The sequence below is a fragment of the Balearica regulorum genome, chromosome 2, assembly GCF_011004875.1.
Source record: "Balearica regulorum gibbericeps isolate bBalReg1 chromosome 2, bBalReg1.pri, whole genome shotgun sequence".
In the NCBI taxonomy this organism is placed as follows: domain Eukaryota; kingdom Metazoa; phylum Chordata; class Aves; order Gruiformes; family Gruidae; genus Balearica; species Balearica regulorum.
In genome coordinates this window covers 29,602,239-29,624,115 of record NC_046185.1, presented here as the reverse complement: position 1 = coordinate 29,624,115, position 21,877 = coordinate 29,602,239, and the positions used below count along the sequence as shown (strand labels likewise).

At 35.5% G+C, this 21,877-nt stretch overlaps 1 protein-coding gene across 9 annotated transcripts in view; it reads left to right on the top strand.

The window, feature by feature from the left end:
* The window catches only part of WWP1 (WW domain containing E3 ubiquitin protein ligase 1), a 64,107-nt gene that overhangs the window by 17,363 nt on the left and 24,867 nt on the right, over positions 1-21,877 (top strand). For 6 of the 9 annotated variants that reach the window (XR_012833770.1, XR_012833769.1, XM_075743772.1 and 3 more), the window contains exons 2-7: positions 7,617-7,707; positions 11,375-11,513; positions 13,867-13,991; positions 16,739-16,876; positions 16,974-17,040; positions 19,158-19,339. Coding sequence is in view for 7 of the 9 variants with exons in the window: in XM_075743772.1 (XP_075599887.1) it covers positions 7,638-7,707; positions 11,375-11,513; positions 13,867-13,991; positions 16,739-16,876; positions 16,974-17,040; positions 19,158-19,339 (721 nt within the window). In the remaining 2 variants the exon portion in view is untranslated. Of the gene's footprint in view, positions 1-7,616; positions 7,708-11,373; positions 11,514-13,866; positions 13,992-16,738; positions 16,877-16,973; positions 17,041-19,157; positions 19,340-21,877 lie in introns of those variants that run through there. The other 3 variants (XM_075743774.1, XM_075743777.1, XM_075743776.1) reach the window with 3 other exon arrangements.

Sequence of the window (21,877 nt, the reverse complement as noted above, 5' to 3'; positions counted from 1 at the left end):
TCACACCTAAACCAAAGTACCTACTAGACTTTGCAGTGTATTCCAGGTTACCATATGTTTGGTCCAAAAGGAGAATGGAATTGAAGACATTTTGAATTAGCCTGTAATAGTAGATCTTAAAAAGGAAGAGGACATCTGAAATAGAAGAGGACAGATGAAATTTTTGTGAAGAACAATGAATTAATTTTGTCACCAACATCAAGCAGAAAGTTCAGTGATTCTCAGATGGCCCTCTTGGTGTTTGTGGAGGATATCCCTTGCTGATAAGCATAGCCTTTCCATTACTTCTTAAAGTAGCAAGCAGGCTTGTGGCATTCAAGGAAATACAACTTTGACTTTAAAGTTCTCTGTTTGCCTAGGTGTAAATATTACTGTAATTTTAATTGTTGATGACCAAAGCTATCGGTTTAGGGAGTGTCAAGTCTTAGAATTTTTTAGTTAGTGTTGCTAAGTTAGTAGGCAAGACAATTTTTAGAAATGATCCTTTACTATCCTGCTCAGTTTAATAAAGGCCAACACATTTTTGGGTCTGCACGTTCTTCTCCAGATCTGAAACAGATCTGGCCTCTATTTGTGTGTAACCAGTTTCTGAGATAAAACTTTCCCAATGTCAAAGGGAGATACCCTTAATTTTTGTAATGATACGGAATTATTGGTTCTCTCTGTAAGGAATACATTTAACATCAGTAGCTTTTTTTTTTTTTTTTTAAATCAGGGAATTAGACATACATGCAATTTGCGCTAACAAAATTAGAAAAATATTGTGCCTTTGCTAGAGATGTGGTCAGAATATATGTAAATTTAAGGGGTCTTGGTGTTGAGAATGTTCACTTAAATTTAATGATCCTCCTGAGATTAGCAATCATCCCCATTTTATTGCTAATAAATAGTGAAATAGACTTGCAAATCAGAATTGCATTGAATAAAGATTCTGGATTTTGGAAGTCTGAATGGAAGGGAATCTGTTAAGAAATTTACTTGCATCTGAGCTATGAAAAGTTCTTTTTTTCTTATTTTTGTTCTTTGTTTTTATCTTCACATCAAGGAACTTTTTTCCAACCTTAGATTTTCTGATTTTGTTGTAAAAGAGTCATGAGAGAGTCCACAGAACTATTTGTTATGTTAAATAGCCATAGGTTTTAGAGCTTCACTTCACTTATTTCTTCCCCATTCTATCCTCCTTCCTTCAACCTTTCCTATCTTTTTGCTTGCAGCGTCTTGACTAGATGAGCTTCCTTGTTTAAAAAACCCGAGTCTATTGAGAAAAGATTTTTCTGTATTTCCATTCTTGTTTGGAAGATGTGCTGTGATATCGGAAAAATAATACTTATGGCGTTATGGTGATTTTACCTAGCCAATTCCATTCTCATTTATACTTACAGTAAATTGAATTAAAGATGTTAGTGGGGAGGTTAACAATATTTAAGCATTTTGCTCATCTACTTACTTTGTCCTTAGTGCATTTATACAACTAGATCTCAAGTTTTCTTACTCTGGTTTTGAGCATTCAGGAAGACTTTTGATTCAACAGTGCTCATTCGTGGTGTAATCTGTTCATGTTTATTTTTTCTCTTCCCTTATCTACCATGTTCTATATTCTGGAACAGAAGTGTCAGATTAGCAAGAAAATAAATCAGTGGTCATTAAAGTGCCATCAGTAAGCCCAAATACATTGTGATTGAATATAATTTTAAATTACAGTTATATTTATTTTCTGTTCAGTCTTCTGTCTTGTATCTGATGAAACTGCAGGCAGTTTCAGCTGAGGGACACAGTGACTTGTGAAATTTTCTACCACAGCTTTATGGATGGTTTCTGAGTTCCTGGCTATGTTATTCGGTTTGGTTAGAATTTTGTTTGGGTTTTTTTTTAGTGGGTTGACCTTCTGTAGGCAATTGTGAGGGGGAAGGCTCTGCTTCTTGGATAAATATTCCATTAATACTTTCCTGATTTGCAGATCTTCTGATTTAAAGTTAAATTGAAAAACCACGCTGTGTAACTTCTTGTTTCTGCAGATTTAACATTCTTCCTATATTTTAACTGTTTTGTGTGATAGGATTTTCCATCCGTTATGAAATGATACCACAGATAATTAGACCCTACTGTCTTAAACTTGGCACAATTTTTTTTTGTTGCACTCCTAGCTTGACTCCTAATGGTATCATATGAATAAGGAAAGGACTTTCTGTGCTGGTGGTTGTACTCTTCTACATCTGAGTTTCTTGGTTCTTCATGAAAAATCTCCTCAAATATTGATTCAAAGCATCAGTCAATTTTTAAATATGTTTGCGGCTCCAGTGATACTTTTTGGCTTTCAACTTCACAAGAAATACCATAATTTGTTTCAATATAGCACCATAATAAGTCTCAACCAGGTGCATTCATTAGCAAGTGGCTAATGCAATTTAAAATGTATCTTCCATGAATAAGTAAATCGTGTACTAAAGACTGAAAAATAAATGAAATATCCAGTAACATGGTTGCCTTTTATTTCTGATGTTTTAATAGCATTTTGAGATTTAGAGAAATTTCTTCACAGAAGTGTAAATTTATAAATGCTGTTATTGTTAACTAGACTTTCTTTCATGAAACTGGTGATTCATGTGAATTAGGAAATGAGTCTTGAATTTTTTAATGGACTGCTGTGTCAGCCATTCCATCGTTTTGCTAGGGTCTTATTTTGTCCTAATTGATCTGAAGTTACCCAAAATAATTTATACAACTGAAGTAATACTAATTTTTAAAATACTTGTTACAGAGGTTAATAAATAGATTGTACTTTTCCAGTTGATGCAACAGTTATGTATGATGGCTATGGTTTAGACAGAAGCATTGTGATAACTATGACCTTTATGTGGCTCTCAAGACTCTCAATTCATTTTTGGTGTCCAGAAATTTTGAAGAGGGAGTGTTGCATGTGTTAGTGAAACATTTTGAAAGTAAAGCTTCATATCCTTTAGACCAATGAAGTTTAACCTAGAACTTGAATAAAGAGGTATAGCAAGTTCATATTCAGGAATCTATGGTGACTGTAGCCCTGTTAGAATTAATCCCCTGATTTTCAGGAAGATTATAACTACAAGGATGGTGGCTCTTACATTGCTGTATGTGATCCTCTTTTTAAGCTTATGTAGAGATAACCTCAAAGATTTTAACCCTTAATCAAATTGTTTATTTAAAAAAACAAACCAAGCCATCTTTCGGTGCTTCTTTACCACCTGTTTTTCTTCTTATATAGGCTTTCTTGCACATTAGATGAAGAAAGTACTTTGTTCTTGACATTATCCCAGGTTGTGAAAACTTCTCAATCCTCCAAATTAATATAATCACTTCACTTCATATAATTGTTTCATCTCCATCCTCTGTTGGGATCTCCCTAGTATTGTAATAATTTCTCCCAGGCAACATGGTCATTTTTTCCTTCAAGGGGAAAGATGCAAAGCTAAGTGAAGTGAATTCTCACTTCCTTGTTATCAGGAGATTGGCAAACATGTTTGCTAAATGCAGTTAGCACCTTAGTAGCAAGTAGAGCCAGAAACTCAGGTTAGGGCAGGTGGTATGCCTTGCAGGTAAATCAGCACCTGAAACCTGAAGTCTTAGGAGATTAGGCAATGAACTGTCTACCTGATGACTCTGACACAGTTTATTTCTTTATTTCTGTTTATTGTACTTTGTGCATGCTAGGAGTAGAGTTAAATCCCCTCCCCTCAAAACCCAACCAACCCAATAAAACTGAAAAAAAACCTTAGCATTTCAGATCTACGCAGGTTTGAACAGTAGGAGGGAAAAAAAACAGTAAATCATAATTTGTCAGTTACAAAAGTACACCTAAACTAATTTTTTAATGTACGAGTAGAACTAGATTGCAGGTCTTGGTTTCTTGTGAAGAATTTGAGTTTACTTGCCACAGAATTGATTGCATGTGTTGCTCTTTTGGTGTCTTCTGTATTGGTGGCCTCCAAAGTGGGGTGCGCAAGACCATCCATTGAGGTGCGGGAAGAAAATATTAGGACTTACATTTAATCTGAAAAATAAGAAAGAATTTAAGCTCTGTTTAATATCCATATTGCCGCTGGTGCCCTCACTTGGTCCATATGTCAGGTGGTCCTGTGTCACATATGATTTTGAGGTGTCCTGAGGGTGGATTTAGTATTCCACAGCGTGGAGGGGTCACAGTAGCACCTTCACTTGTTCATTCACTTTCAGTATTGCAGTGTATGCAGTTTATGTGTGCTGGGTTAGGTAGATTTATGGATTATATTACCTAGTTTTAACTAAACTAACCCTCACAGAATGGGCAAGTGGCTTAAAAAAAAAAAATCCTGCAAAGAGGCCACGGATTGAAGACAATACTAATAATGTGAGCACAACTGAACAATAAGAACATGGCAGAGCTGACACTTCTCCTACAGGAGTATGAGCTCCTATGTGGCCTCATTATGAGGTAAAAAAGATGGCAATTAGATCTGACAAGGTGTTGGCCAAAAAAATCTGAGTTTATCAAGAAGGCTATTTGAAATATGGATTTATATCCACTATCGTTAATGATGAACCTCACTCTAAGAGAATATTGTGCCTTGATATATCAGCTAATGATAGTATGAATTAGCAAGACATTTAAAAACTGAACATCCAGAACATGAAGACAAGCCTCTGCATTTTTTTCAGCAATGTTTAAAGTCATGCGATACTCAGTCCCGTACTTTACAAGATTTCACTAACCTTAATGACAGATCTTTAGAAGCCTCTTTTGAGGTTTCTGAATAGCAAAAGACCCAGAAGCCACATACCATTGAGGAAACATTTGATCTTCCTGCTGCAGTAAAAATGTCTGAAATAATACATGGAAAACAATATGGTGACAAACTGAAATGCATTCCTTTGTCCGCAAGTACTGTTGGATGATGTTTATGAAACATTGCCAAAGATTTGAAGAAACAAATACTAGAAAAAATTACAGTGTGGGAGGCTTGCTGGACAGTTGGATGAAAGTGCAGATGTTTGTCTCAGCTTACAGTACTTGCTAGATTCTGTGTCAATAATGAAATGCGCAAAGAACTAAGTCACTAAGCAAGGATGTACCAGAGAAGATACTTCTTAACAGTAAATGACTTCTTTAATAACAACAGGTTTTTTTGATGGAAAAACTGTGCAAATGTAACCACTGATGGAGAGGGTGCTTTGACTGAAGCAAAAAGGATTCTGGGGTAAGGTTACAGGGAGAGCATCACACGTGGATTTCATTCACTGCATCATGCATAGGCAAGCAGCAAGAAATTTGGAGCGAGAAGCGCAAAAAGTGCTGCAGGATGTCATCAATGTAATTAATTGTGTGAAAACAGGACCTTTAAATAGTAGAATCTTGGCAATAATTTGTAATGACATGGAGAGGGACTGGGAAAATCTTTTGTACCATGCAGAGGTTTGCTGGTAATCATGGCAAATCACTTAGAAGAGTTGTAGAAGATTAATTACGTGTTTTCTTTCACAAAAAGATGAGTGTTCTGAATTTGCTGACGTGTTCTATGAGGACAAGTGTCTGTCAGCAGTATGCTGACTAACAGATATTTTCAAAAAAAATAAAGACACTTAATGTGTCCCTTCAAGGTGAAGATGGCATTTTAACAATGAGCAAGAAGCTGACAGCTTTTTGGAAGAAAGTCATGCTGTGGAGACACCATTTTAAAAAGAGTTGTTTGGAAGTGTTTCCATCATTGTGTGATTTTGTTACCAGAAAGGATACAGATCATCTATAAAAACTTTTGTATCTGTACACTTAAACTTGGAAACAGAATTTCCTCACCCATTTAAAAGCCTTCCAAATGCAGAGTTTCAGGGAGTTTTGAACCCATTTGTTAAAAATATAAAAATGCAACACCTTCCATTAGTTTGCAATTACCACTGATTGATATGCGGGAAGAAGGAAATTTACTGGCCAAATTTCAAGAAAAACCTTTGTATAATTAGTGGATGGGAATGAAAAACTAGTATCATGATTTAATAAGTGCAGCCAGTGATGCACTTTCATTTGGGTGTGCGTATCTTTGTAAATTGTCTTTTCCAGCTATGACAGCCATTAAAACCAAGTATTGAAATAAACTCAATTTAGAACCAGACCTTCAAATCACTGTGTTACAAAGTGTTAAGCCAACATTTTTAATAATGGTCAAGCATATTCACATGGCTCTTGCAAAAAAATTAATTTTTTTTTTTTTAGTGAGAGCAAAAAGGTTTTTTTACCATTAATAATAAAATTATTTAAAAATACTGTTTATTTCATCTCTATCTCATCCTTTTTAATTTCTATTTTTATATGTTTTATAGTGTACAGAATACATTAGTACAGTAGTACCTATATATAATTTATAAATAAATACACATATTGGGGGTACATGCTCAAAATTTTTTTACTGATACGATCTTTTTTTACTTTCACAATCAAAAAAAATTTGGTGACAACTGTTCCCATATTATCATTGATACCAATTAATGTTCACAGAAATATAAGAAAGTTCACCAGATCATAGTGTATTTTACATGTACATATTCTTTTCTCATGAAAAATACTTGCTGATAGAAACTGATATCTGACAGATATTATACTTCTATCTTTGTTTCAGGTGTAGTAATGCAGGACAGGAGTGATGTTGTCTGTCCGTGTTTCAAGTGCTGGGATGCCCCAGCTAAGGTCAAAGCCACAGTAGTTTAGTGGACAAATGATCAGATGGGGTGGTCCTTGTTAAGTGCTTACTGTCTCAATACATGCGGCTTACGAATTTCTGAAGGGGGCCTACAGGAAAGATGGTGAGGGGCTGTTTATCAGGGAGTATAGTGACAGGGCAAGGGGTAATGGGTTCAAGCTGAAGGAGGGTTGATTCAGATTAGAAAGAAATTCTCTACTGTGAGGGTGGTGAGGCACTGGAACAGGTTGCCCAGGGAAGCTGTGGATGCCCCACCCCTGGAAGTGTTTAAGACCAGGCTGGATGAGGCTTTGGGCAACGTGGTCTAGTGGAGGGTGTCCCTGCCCGCAGCAGGGGGGTTGGAACTAGATGATCTTTGAGGTCCCTTCCAACCCAAACCATTCTGTGATTCTATGATTCTGTGAGGGAAGTGATTTGTGGGTGGACAACAGTGGTATAGAAAGCTGATTGCAAATCCAGGGATAGAATTTAAATGTTCTTTGTCTGAATCACTTTTGTTACTGCTTGAGTGTATCATTTTGGGGACAGCTTGGTTTTCAAGCATGTAAATGTTTCAGATGTGTTGTTCATTTGAAGTTGTTGGTTCTTAGCTCATCTGAAATCAGACCGTAAGTGTACCTTCTGGAGATAGGAATATTGATATGTCAGCTGAATTTTTTTTTTCTTGTCTCAGTTGTTCTAAACTATGTAAATGTATGCATTAGTGAAGTGTCTTTGTGTCCTCAAAGATAATGTGGGAGAAATTTCCAAAGTAATTAGTTTTTTTAACAGGTATAAATGAAATAATGTGTTCTACCATACCTAAGTAACATTTGGTAACTTGCTGATTAGTTGAGCATTTTATTTAATAGTTGTAACTAACATGCAGAGATAAGTACTTTTTAATAAGCTACCTGTGTGCTTTATTTTTTTTAGGCTAAAGCCTAAACCTCTGACATGGCCACAGCCTCACCAAGATCTGATACAAGTAACAACCATAATGGAAGACTACAGATGCAAGTAACAGGCAAGTAGTGATTTGTATCATGGTGATTTTTATAGGAAAACATGTATTCTGAAAAAGCAATCTTTTAAATGAGTGTAAAAATTGATCAGTATCATTAATATTTTAATTAATAACTTGAACATTACAGTCAAGAATATGACTATCGTGTAGATAAAGCTAGGTAGAGGTTATACAGTGAGTTGGATGACAGAGTTTAATGATCTCAAATTAGAAAAAAATGAGATTCAATACAACAGTAGGGACAAATGTAAAGAATTTTGGTTGGGAACAAACAATTAATGGCACTAAATTATATAATGGGAACACATACTATTGAAATTCTACAAAAAAGATGAGCAGTTTTAGTGAATCCCAAGTTGAAAATGGGTGCAATGTTATAGTGAAGCTGGATAAGAACAGGAGATCACAAAATCTGCTAGCCCTTCAAGAGAGTAAGGTCTTTGATTACATATCAAGTAAACATCTGTTGAGAATAATATAGATATTCTGTATTATCCTTAGGGCACCAGATTGGATTACACAGCCATATGGAATAATTTAGGTTGGAAGGAACCTTTGGGGATTTCCTAGTCCACTCTTCTGCTAAAGGCAGGGCTGCCTTTGAAGTCAGATCAGGTTGTTGCCAGATTTAATTTTCAGTATCTCAGAGGCTGTAGATTACCAGCTTCCCTGGGCACCTTGTTCTGGTGATAAACCACATCACTATGAAAATGTTTTTCCTTCTATCCAATTGGAATTTACTATGTTGCATCTTGTGACTGTTCTTTCTTCCTTTTGCTGTGTTGGTTCTCATAGTTTGAAGCAGAATTCAGCCATCCCAGTATCTGCTGGAAGGGGAACACAGTGGGCTACAAGTGATTCTGGAAATTTCTGATTGTGTTGGGGATACTTTTTTCAATAGATGTTGAACAGGGCAAGTAGGTTATGCATTTTGCTACTTATGGGTAAGAATTGGTCAGGGATGTGACAATCGGTGTCAGTCTTAGCAGCTCTTTCTGAGAGCAGCTCTGTTCTGCAGAGCAGAACAAAAACTTGCTGTAGTCCGAAGATAAGCAAAATGCATCTAGGTAAACAAGTTTGGTAGCTAATTATGACAGCGTTACACTAGTTAAAAGTGAAAATGTTACCAGCAAGTAGTTAGATATTGTGCATAAATATATATACACGTGAATGTATGTGTGTGTATGTATATAAGTATTATTTTACCATTGATAAATCACTTGAATTTTCTAGAGATCCTGAAAAATCTGGGAACCCTGAAGTAAGAACGAATGCATGATCAAGAATATGTTAAGGCTATCTTGAATAAAATTTGGAAAAAACCTGAGTAAGACACCGTGTCTTAAAAAAAGCTACATCTCAAGAAAGATATGTCATGCTGGATTGTCCAAAGATGACCAGGTTATCTGAGAAAAAATACATTGTTGGAGAGTCCCCAAAATGGATATTTTATCAAATTATGTAAGAGAGGAACCTTAAAACTGATTAACCTTGTGTAAGGATCACATAACTTGATAATGTGATGAATCATCAAAACTGGCAATAACTAATAGCATAGATGGAGCCAACTGTAGATTCAATATCTATATAACTGTAACAAACTCAGTTACACAAATGACCCGTAACTTCAGATCTCTGTATGCAGAAATGATGATTCTGGTATCCTGTACCGTACTGCTCCTTATGTAAATAACCGTGTATTTTTCTGGCACTGGAGCTTCTCTTGACTTCAAGAGATCTGGTTCAAGGATCAAAGTGGGAAGAAAATCTGTGCAATTTTTAGGATTTGTTTTCTGAAGGCTTAGTTCTCTAACCAGTCTTTATTGCAAGATCAGAGGAACGCCAGTGGCAGTACAGGGAAAAAAGTGGGAGACAGAGGAGTGTGGGGCTGTAGTATTGCTGACGTGTGCTCATCTAGACTTAGATCTCAAGAACCAGACTTAAAAAGCGCTTTTATAAAGGCAGCAAGTAGCATATACTCATTTTGTAGACAAGGGACTTCATATGGAGTGGTGACTTGTTCGAGTTTGGACAGTTACAACGTTTCCAACAAGTTTTTCCATCAGTATTTTTTCAAATGTATGTGGTGACATATCTTGTCTTGTTAGTTCTTTTTGAAGTTTTTTGCTAGTATTTATTACTTCTAATTTTTTTAAAAGAAGTCCTAACCAAAAAAAATGATAATTGTCTCCTTTCATGTTTGGCACTCAAAACTTAATGACTTAAAACATAATCAGATAAGGTGGAAACTAAAAGGAAGCTTGAATATTATGACTAAATACCTATTTTTTAACAAATTTGTTGCAGTTGCTTTTAGAAAGCAAAATATGGAGAAAGAAAAAGTGGAAGAAGTAGAGGTTGTTAAAGCTTAAAAATACATAATGATTTCAGATGAAAAAATACTACCTATGTGTGGAATTCTGTTATTAGTCTTCTACATTAATCTTTCATCCTTATCAAGGCTGCACTTCCCTTTTATGACATGTGGTGCATGACTTAGACTGGACTTTTCAGTTAAGAAGGGAGTTAAGTGTGCACCTTTTCATTGAAATTAAGTAAGAGTCCATGGCTAATGCTTTTAGAATCTTGGATGGTTGCATCTGCCTAACTTTTAAGTAACTAATGGATATTGTAATCCAGAAATACTTGACAGACCTTTTTTGACTCCCTTTCAGACAGTTTAGTTAACTTGCACATATTTTTGAATTAGCAAGTATGATGCAGAAAAGTAACATGGAACGATTATTTCCAAGTGGCTGAAAATACTCAGCTTTGCTTTGGTTTGAAAGTGGAAGGAAAGAGAATCACACTGAAGTATGGGAGTAATGAGAGAGAAGGCATAGCCAGCAGGTAGGTACTGCTGCAAGTCCATCGATGTGGTCTTCTGAGGACAACATCTGCCTGAAATAGAATTTAAAGTGTTGGCAGTTAGTCTGCTGTTGGTTTTTATAGTGACTCCCTCAGCTGGGTGAGGAAGTGGGAATACAGATTTATGTTTGGGGGCACTGAGTACCTCAGCAGTAATTCAGGGGTAAAAAATAGCTTCTTTGGTCATTTGCTTAATTGCTGAATATTTAGCTGAAACTTTAAGTTCATCTGCAAAGCTGTTTAAATAGGGGAAATTTGAGAACTGATTTCTTACTTTTAACAAACTGTTGTGTTAAACCACAGGTTAACTACACGGGTAATATAGGCAAGGAAAAAAAGCTCTGTGTACAGGGACATTTTGAAATAGGCCTGAACTACATATACTTTCATAAATAAATATAATTTATTTTTTTTTTTAAGTCTGCCTGATAATCTCTCAGATTTATCATAGTTACATATTTTTCAGTTAGGGGAAGAGTAGGAAGAACAATGAGAAAATAAACAAAAGAACCCACATGATTTTCAGTGTTTATCCCTAAAATAATTGTTGTGCTGTCTCTGAAACCATCATGCCCGTACACGGTGAAGAGAATATGTCACACTTGGTTTCAGGTATCTGACAAAGTAGCTTTTGAGAATAAAAGCTACCGTTTTAGCATTGACCTCTTTTATGTTCAGCTGAAGTACAAAAGGTGAGGAATAACATTGCCATGCTGTGTTTCATATGTTGTGTAGACAGTACGTTTTCTTTTTTTCAGCAACAGTGTGCTGTTATAGATAAAGCAATGCATTTTATTAGTTTCTAGTGCCAAACTGAAACGGAAGAAGAATTGGTTTGGAACAACTTTCTACACAGAATTAACTGCAGATGGAGAAATTAAGAAAACAGCAAAATCAAGTAGTTCTTCAAATCCAAAATGGGATGAACAGCTGACAGTGTAAGTATATCTTTTTCATTGTTTAATACTATTTTTTAGGCAGATATTGCAGGCAAATATTTACTAAGCTTGGTTGCCTACATAGTTTTCTCTGGCTGTTGATAGCTAAATGCAGACTTGAGATGATATTAATCTCAAATGATTTTTTTTTTCTCAAGTCTTAAAATGTTTGGAGAATATTTTTTGTACAGAAAGTGTTCCTTGCATACAGTTGCTATACATGACATACTCTTGATATTTGTTAGCACTGTGGACCATTCGAGTTTAAGTTCGCTTCTAGAAGATGCTACTAATTGTAACCATGTCATTCTCAACTTTAAAAGGAAAAAAAATCTCAGCTGGATAAGTAGGAGTTATGAGGAAGAGTCACTTTTTCATTTATATTTCCTAATGAAGGGATACACACACAAAAACAGTTTACTGCAAAGTGACCTTGCAACTTATCCTGATATTTGACCTTTTTAATCTTCTTGTCGTTTAATGTGGTTTAACTATGCTACAGGTGTAGATACACCTGAATATGATTCTATGAAGAACTGGTGATCTGGCTCTGTGCAGTTGGCTAGAATGCATTATTATACAGGCAAGATTTGGGTCTGGAAACAGCATAGCTACTATCAAGTGGCACTGAGTGCGGACCAGTACATTTTACAGCATCTGACCTGTCTTTGTGCAACAGCCAGCTTTGTTGTTAGTGGTAGGAACCACGCCAGGTTCCTATAACTAGCAATGCTGGAGAGTGGGGAGTGGTACAGCATACCTAGATTCGGGGAACTATTTGCTTGGGAACACTTGCTTGTTAAGTACAGACCTGGGCTGAAGTCAGAAAGATATTCCTGTGCCACAGTTCTCAATGTTTCAGGTTTAGTAGACCTTATTAGCCCTTTGCAATATTGTAAAATAGAATAATATAGTCTTGGATCTGTCAATGATTTCCAGGAGTTATTACTAGCACAAGTACAGAACTATCACTATATTCACAGAGACCAGAGTTTCTGTTGAGGAGGCAGGTTTGATTTGGCAGGATTTGGTGAGCTGATAGAAATGAGGTAATTTGGCATGCACAGTACTGCCAAACAGACTCATTCCATCATCAGTATTACTTACTTAGGATCTTACCCTTATTTAAGGCATTCTGGCCTCCTGTTCTTCTGGCTGTTGGAATGGTGTTATTGGTTCAGTTGCCCAGTGTATTTGAGGATGAGTGAACTCTGGCTTACCAAATTCTCTTCACTTCTATGGGTCTGCATAGGGCATCAGCAATATATTCTTTGTAGGTGGTGGTTTGTTTTTCTTTTTCTTTCTTTTCTTTGTTGAGCTGATCTTTTAGTAAGACTTCCAATAGAAGGCAGCCTCTTCAAAATGCAAAAATATATTTGGTCATGGATTTCAGCAAAAATGATCCATGTTGTCCAACATGTTCAAGTGACTATAAACCAAGCCCTGTTGTTGGGAGGGTGGGGGTTGTTTTTAGTATTGTTTTCATCAATGCTGATATAACTTTCTGTATCCAATACTGATGGATATGTGGCCTTTGACTTTTTGCAGTACAGTGATTCTACTCCATTTTTCACAGCCAGGAGCACTCTTACAGTACTAGACCCTGTACTACAAAACTTACTCTCCAGGACCTAGCATAGCTTCCTGTTTTCTCTCTTGAGCAGGGGACAGATTACTGCCAAAGGTTATCATAATATTACTGTAATTGCGTCCTTTACCTTTCTGCTTCCCTCCAATTTTTACTTTAGCTTCATCATTTGATTTTTTTCCCTCTGATTTCTGTGAGTATACATTATGGTTTTATATGTATTTGTGGATTCACAAATAATGTTTTATCAACACTTTCATGGCAAGCTGACACCTATTAAATGGGTTCTTCCTGCTTGCAAGTAGCTGATTGGTTGCTTTTTCCTCTTTTTAAAATATTTAGTATTTTTCTTTCTAGTGACAGATGAATATACTTACCACTTTTTACTCCACATTTAATAATGTGAGGTTTTGGTTAGAATTCTGGAATAGCGAGCAATAAGGAAAATATGTCTTTCATAAATAAAGACAGATATGGTTTATATAACTGAGATTTGAGCTTAGTGTAGGTTATTCTGATACTTCTCAAATTCCTTATGCTATCGTAATGATGCACTTCAGGCTCAATCTTAAGTAGAAATATCATAGTGTTTGCAGTTCTTAGTTAAAAATTTCCCCTTGCAGTACAAAAATTTCTTTCAGTTAATTAGTATCAAGAAATACAATAAATATGAGAAAGTGAATTAAGTTCAAATACTCCTAATAACAAGAACGAATACCTTAAAATCTGTATATATTTTTTTTAAAAAATGTATTTTATATGCAGGAATGTGACTCCACAGACTACGCTGGAATTTAGAGTGTGGAGCCATCACACTTTAAAAGCAGATGCTTTATTAGGAAGAGCCACTGTAGACTTGAGACAAGCTTTGGAAATACACAATAGAAAATGTAAGTTGTCATGAAGGATATGTTGAGTAAAGTAGAATTATTATTACTAATCTATATATCAAACTGGCAACCAGACTACTAACTATATATGTAATTACAACTGACTTTCAGTTGATGTCTTTACTTGTCTCTTCTGGAGATGTCTGTGCTATCAAGAGCAATTTAAATGTAACAATGGGATATAATTTTGAAACAAACATTAGAGTATGAGTAATTACAAATTAAGTTAAAATAGAAGTGATTAGATATAATGTTTTGTGGCCAACTGATAACTAATTTGCTAGAAGATCTGTTTTAGACTTGGTAAAAAAAAAGTCTAAACTTTCAGAAAAGCCATCTATGTCATTTTTTGTTTTCCTTCTCTGGAATCACTAATACAAAGGCTGGATATTTTTCCCTCATAATTTAGCTGCCCAGGGAGCAATAGGAACCACTGATTAATGAAACAATTGAGAACTTCCTTTTAGTACATTAGAGATTGTTGTGTTCTATGTAACTTGTAATTTTAATTGTCTTTAATAAAATTAAAACAGGTCTTCTTTATCTAATTTGGTTTTAAAATTTTTTTTCATTAGTAAAAGCAGATGGTGAATCCACACTTTAAATTCCACTCCAGAGTGGCAGTAGAATTCCAGCTAAACCAATCTCTAACCTTTCTCACAAGTTAGATACACAAACCTGAGAGCTGTGTTTAGGGAGGTGGGGGTAAAGAGAGCTGAAAAAAAGCTTCATTTTTCTGATTCTTGCAGAAAACTGAAACAGAATCCAAAATCAAGTGGAGTTTCTTCAGCAATATTATAAAGATTCTGCCCAAGATTCCGGGCTTCTTTTTAAAATTAAAAACATTGTATCAGAAGAAACTGCCTTGTAGTAAATGATAGCAAAAAAAAAAAAAAAGTAAATATTTTAACTATTTCTAACAAAATAGTTAATATTTTATTACTGTAGATCCAGGGGATGTAGGAGCCAACAACTTGGCAAATTCTTTCAGGGAATGGTTGACTGAGTTAGCTGTACATTGCATCAAAAGTAATTTATGTGCAGTGTTTCTCATTTGGGCAAGTCAGCAGTTTGACACACACAGGATTATCCAATAATTCAGTGGTTGAATAATGTGGTTTATATTCTTGAGTTGTTCAGTTATTGATACCTAATCTAAAATGCAGCACTTAAAGGCTCTTTGCTGAAGAAAATAGAATGGGGAAGTCCTCTAAATGCAGAAACTTCAGAATTAGTGCTGTTACTTTCTCCTCCTAAACACCAGCAGTATTGAATTACTGGCCACACCCCTTCCAGCTTTCTTGCCAGCTCAGTTGGACTACAGCCAGCTGTTGGTCTGGTTTGGGGAGATAACCTGTTAAAATAGCAGAAGCTAAACCAACCACCCTTTGCAGAAACAATGATTTAGAAATATGTTAATTTAACAGCTTAGTGGTAGGCTAGTTTCTTCTCTTGCTTCCCAAAATGCAGATTGCTAAATCAATAATTCTGTAGATTTGGGAGGTTTGTGCTTACTCCAGTTATTTGAAGTCCATTGTAATACAGCAGTGGGTGTCTGCTAGTAACTGCTGCCCAACTACACTGCCAGACCTGCTTTCTAAAGTAATAGCTTGGAGGTACCTGATAATAGCTTATGGTAGCCTTCCCTGTTCTCATGTTTATTGTTCATTTATGATATATGTTAAGAATGAAAAAAAAAAAAGGAAATACTAGTTTAATGCATAGAAGTGCACAGTGAGCTTTAACTTTAGCTTGGACTGCTATCATATAGAGGAAAATATGGTAGTATATCTTGAAAAAATAATCTTTTAATCTGAGACCGCAAATACTAAAAGGCCTTAAACCATTTTAACCTGTTTAATGTGAACTCATAGCTGACTGTTTTTGTATTGATGACATGTAGCTTTAACTGCTGTACTAGTAATAGTTGATTTAGAGACAATTACACAGCATCCACAGCGTATTTTACCTCTGGATTATGTATGTCTCTTTACAAATGTGTACATTGCTTATCAGTCATATTGAATGCTTTTACTGAACCATGTACACATTTTTTGTGTATCTCAATTATCTCAAACTTTCTTTTGGTGAAAATAGTTTCTGATTTAATATTTGGTTGCTTGAGGTATCCTCTGTGTTACTGTTTAATCCTTGGAGTTGGAATCTATGAAAATGCGAGTAAGGATTTACTAAAAATAATTTTAAAAAATGAGGAAGGACTCTATGCAGTCTTTGCATTTACTTCTTCCTCAAAGTGATCTTCTTTTTAGTAGTCTCTTGGAATTAGTTTTGGAAAGTGATAAGAGAAATGAACATAAGCTCTGGTTGTTGAATGAGGTTCCCCATGAGTTGTAATATTTGGATGTGTACTTCAGAAGTTGTTTGACTTTAAGTCTTCTCATGTTATGTAAGTAATGTGTAATTTCAAAAGGGCTTAGTGGAAACAGAAAATCTGGGAAAGCATTAACAGCATACTGAAACCATGTGGATTCTATAGCATACCTATAGAATATACTATGTAAATGGCCAATTTATGTTTACAATAGATTGTGCTTTTACCCACAGCTCCTTACTGATTTCTATGTTGATTTGAATCATCTGAATGTCTCTCATGTTCAGTTTTGTACAACTAAATATATGTATCATACTTTTATGTAGAAAGTCTCTTTTAGTGTTGTTTAGAATTTAATCTTTCCTTTATCCCTTCTCTCCTTCTCTCCCCCTACCCACCCAAACTCCATTTTTAGTGGAGAAGGTGAAAGAACAGTTGAAACTGTCTTTGGAAAACAAGAGTGGCATGGTGCAAACAGGTGAACTGACAGTTGTGCTAGATGGTTTGGTTGTTGAAGAAGAATCTCTTACAAATCTCAGTTCATCAGCAACCAGTAAGTTAAAATTATTAAATCAGATGATAATATTTTGATTAAGATTTCAAACAGATATAATAGAATATTTCTATTGAATTTGTTTCTTACTGTTCAGTAGAAGTTCAGCAAAATGGTGAGGCTGCGCATGAAAGCAGAGATGCTTCAGCAAGAAGTACATCCAGGTTGGAGTTTATTTTTGTGTTTTACACTATATGAAGTATATTAGCAAATTTATCAGTTGAAATGTTTTTTTTTTTTAAATTATTTTGAAGGGAATAGATTTTAACTGTCAAGCCCTAAATTATGTTACCACAGGTTTTAGAAACATTGCTTGTATGATAATTACATAATTTAGTTTGAGAAGAATTAAATTTACAACTCTGTTCTTCCTCTGATGGTAGTCTGCTCTCCTCTACCTTATCATTGCTTCTAGGATATGTAGCCCTATGAACATAAAAATTCAACTGACTGGAAGTCTAATAAATGCTGCAGCAGAGATTAGGGAGCAGGGGTTCAGTGTGGTTTTGCATCCTTTTTCTATTTGTTTTCTTCAGCTGTTTAAGAACCCTTTCTATTCATGCCTACCAACTTCTTGCAACATACCATCTGAACGGAAGAAAGAAGAAAAAAAAGCCTAAATTACTTCCCCCTCACCCAGTTCCTTGTTAAGGTGGCGATCAGGAAGTTGTTTAAGAGACTTGCATTGAGTTTAGGAAGCAGTATTCAGAACACTGAGGCAAAGGGGTTGCCTGCTTTCAACCTGAAGTGGCAAGAAAAAGGCTTTGGGATCAATTTAGAGCTTCATTCTTGGCTTCTCTGTCCTTGTATCAGCTCAAGGACTGCAGGGAGAGAAGTAGGAGTAGATTGTTTGCCCCCTCACCACTAGTGAGTCAAATAAATAGGTCAACATTCAGATCAATTTGATGTTACTGGCCTGCTCAGTTACCTTGCAGTGAACCCCTTTCTGTCTAAGTTCTTGACAAACCATGGAGTGAAAAAACATACAGTTGCTATGCATTTGAGTGACAGGGACACATTTGTCCTTGTACACTCGACTTGATTCTTTTTTTGAATATGTGGAGGTTTGTCTCTATTCCCCCATGGGTGCCCAGTATGAGGGGGCGAGGATAAAAAGTTGCATCTCCTTAGTTTTGTTTAGAAAGGTTTGGGACTGTTAAAGTGATTTAAAACACATCTGCATACCATTTTGAAACAGCAGTAGTAATCATTTGTTTTCATTCAACTATTGTTGCTGGAGCTGTGGCTTTTACTGGGATACTGCTCTTGATATTTTGATTAGAGTAGTTTTCCTTATAACTAATACAGCAATTGGATTTACAGTTTTAAATTTAAGAGATGAAGAAATGTTTTAAGGTAGCTTCTGTGAATGTCTTCAGGAAGCAAATCGGGCTTGTAGTCTAGAGTTGAAAAGGGATAATACTTTAATTCTCTGTTTATACTTCTCCCTTGGGGAGTAGTTGGGTAAGGTGGCATGGAAGTGCTGCTGTTTCCTTTCTTACTCTGCAAAGTGGGACTTGTAACAATTCTCACGTTTTTTGTCATCTGTTTAACTTGTCTTTAATTTTTAGCCTCTAATCCTTGAGAAGATGGAGAGCTGGCATTGAATGTAATTTTTACAATATGTGTCTCTGGTGGATGGCTTTGAGCGTTTTGGGATGGATTTAAGTAAAACCAGTAATTGAATGAGACTTTCCATTCACAAGCCCTTACAGTACATTTATTTCCATGTGGCCTTATAAACGCAGAGCTGCCGGTGTATATCTCCTCACAATATCCCATCCTGCCTATGCATGGAGAAGCTCATCTTATTTTCCTTTTACTGAGGGAGAGTTTTGTTACTTTCTTAGAATAATTTGTGGAGATATGACAAACAAAACCAATTGTTCCATTTGCTTAACGAGAGGAAAAATTTTCTTGCTCATAGCTGCCCTTTGAAGGGTCCCTAAGGCAGTTTTGGAAGATATGGCAGGCACATCAGTCTGCCCAACTCAATTCTAATATGTCCTTACAAGTAAAAGATTAAGTGGATATGGAAAATCTTACTTCTTTGAAGTATCTGAAATCCTCAAAGCCATAATTTACCTTTTGTTCCTTAATTGGTTTTGTCTTGCACTTGATTGTTATCTAGGCTGCAAACATTGTGTTATAAACTGTTGTGAATTTACTTCCATTTCTCTATTTGTTTCTTTAGCATGATTTAGTGTAGGATTTTGTTTAGTTGCATAACTGTTTAACGTGCTGTTTGTAGTAACCTAAAACGATCTTTTATTTTTATAAGATCTGCTTGTGACATTTCTAATGGGATAGACAATCAAGTACCTTCCAACTCTGTAGTACAGAATACATTCTGTATAGAAGCTGTTAATGGAGACAGCACACCATCTCCTACTCACGTTGCAGCCAGACCCAAAAATACACCAGTACCAAAACCACTTGCAGCTCAGCCTGTCAACAGCACTGGTAAGAATGGGAGAGTTATGAGAACATGTTCCATAAGACTTTTTTGTCTGGTTGAAATGTATCTGTAGTTGAGCCACTTTTTCTACACATCTTTTGTTAGAATTCAAAAATGCTGAGAGGATGTTTTTGGGCTTGAATTTATAATCTTGCATGTCCACTTCTGTGAATTTTTCTGGAATAGATCCATTCTTAAATGCACTAACTTTCATACTTTCCCATCAGTTCTCTTCTCTGAAGAAAGATTTAAAGCATCCAAAACTTCCATTTCTCTGTCCCATATTACTGATTGTCAGGAGGAAAATCAGATTTCTTTCACAATTAATTTGAGTAACTATAGTGAAGTTTCTTTTGCCATTAGATAAAACTGATTTTTAGTGCTGTCAGGGAACTACTGTGCTCTGAGTTGAGATGTGATGCGGATTCTCCTTGCCTTCCATTTTTTCAAAAGGTATGCTGTTTCAAAACAGATATTGGCAAATACTAAATTTCATTTTCCTCTTAAACACAAAAACTTTTATTATGACTACAAGTAACATTCAGTATAGTAAAACAAGTGAAAAGAAAGTATTTTTAAATTTTTGTTCCTCTGGCAAAACTTTACATCTAATAATGACTGTGCTTTCTAAGCACTGTCTGCTTTTTCTCCACAGTTTGAGAGAGATTATAGTGATAGCAGAGGAAAAAGATAACCTTAAATAGAAATAGGCAAGCTGTTAACCACTAGAGCAGAGATTGTCAAACTTTCTGTAATAGAGTGGGAAATGTGGGTATGGTGGGAAGATAGCAGAAACAATTATGAACTTTAAAAGGTAATAATTAAATTAGGCCTTCTCTGAAGCTTTTCTCTATTTGGAGAACTTGAATTTGATTCCCCTCTCTTTTCAGTTGAAGGCCAGAGGGCATATATATTATTTAGGCATTGTTCCCTTTTTCTTCAACAGTGGAGAGATCCATTTGAAATCTGTATTAGGATAGGGTAATTGCAAAAATAATTGATTTGTTCAAATAGTAATATTGATGAAATCATCACTGAGCTTGCACTGAGGCACTGATATAACAGTTTTCAACTACTGTACCAGTTGGTGGAGACTTTTTAAGGCAAGGCATAAACCAGGTCTCTAGCATTTGTTGATGACAGACTTTTTTTTTTCCCTACTGTTGTGCTTAGCAGGATTGTAATTTCATGTGATGTTGCTGGAATTGCTGTTTTACATCTAATTGGTGAGGTAGTTGGCTGATGTAATGTTTTATAGGTCTGTTTTGGAGATCAGCTTACTAAAAGAGCTGATGATTTGTCAGTTATTTTGCTTCTAACTTCATTATCTAATCCCATTCACTCCTTCATGTGGATGAATTGAATGGGGTTTTTTTAATGAAAGCTGAAATTTCAGTTGGCTTCTTTTCCTGTTTAAGTAAAATTGTTGCTAGTTGAAGCAGAAGTTTGAAGTAACTTCATCAGATTGTTTGTAGTTACGATTTTTTAATGTCATGCTTTACATTTGCTTGGAATAATACAAAGTCTTGTCATGTCTTAATGTAGTTAACCTGTTTTGTGTGAGCTGGAAGTAGTGGTCTATTACCCGGAATAGTTGTGTTCAAACAGCAGTACCTGTACAGATCTTACAAAACTGTACTGCCTGTAAAATCATGCATATCATTGTGCATATCAATAAAATATTTATGGCCCAGTGGTAATGCCTTAAAGAAACTGAATCGCTAATTTAAGTATATTGCTGAGACTGTTTTATTGTTTGTAATTCTTTGACCTGCTTTTCTGACCGTCTGGGAAAGCAAGAAATTGCTGATATTATATAGATATTGCAAACAGTAAGAAGAATCTAGCAATTTTTTTATTTGTGTTACACAGAATTAAATATTATCTTTAGTCTTGTAGAAAAATAATTCCAACTCTAGAAGAGGTACAAACTGATGAGTTTAAATAGAATTGTCACTGTCTGGTGTTGATTAGTGATGCAGAAAATGAAATCTGTGAATGATGTTGCACTGCTGTTAATAGGGCCTTGACTTTTAATGGGGGTCCTACAGACTGCTGTACCTGATTTTGCTTGTCGAAGGCAAGATTTTGATGTGCTGAGATACTGTTCTGTTAAGCTCTGCAGATGATTGGTATTGATTTATGGTTGGCCAAGTGGGCTTGGGAGTAATAAAGCCTTCTTAGCCCTTTTTTCCTGCTAAATCTATGCCTGCTTTAAACCTTTTATGAGATCATGCTTGCTCGAGTTGGATGACATTTGTATTGTTCTTTGAAAGACAGAAATTTATTTACTTTGTGATTCTAAAATAATATTCTTCAGTCATTGAACTATGTAAGTTACATTAGCCAAATATTAATTTTTATATTTTAATCCTTCTTTTGGAGGGGAAATTTTTTCCAAGTCACACACAGGTGGTTTTTGCTTAATTGTAGGATTCTATACCTCGACTCTGAAAAAGGGAAAAAGAAATCATGTCTGAGACCTGCCTCTTACTTTTCCATATTTCATATAGTTATTTATCTCTTAATATTTTTTTTTCATA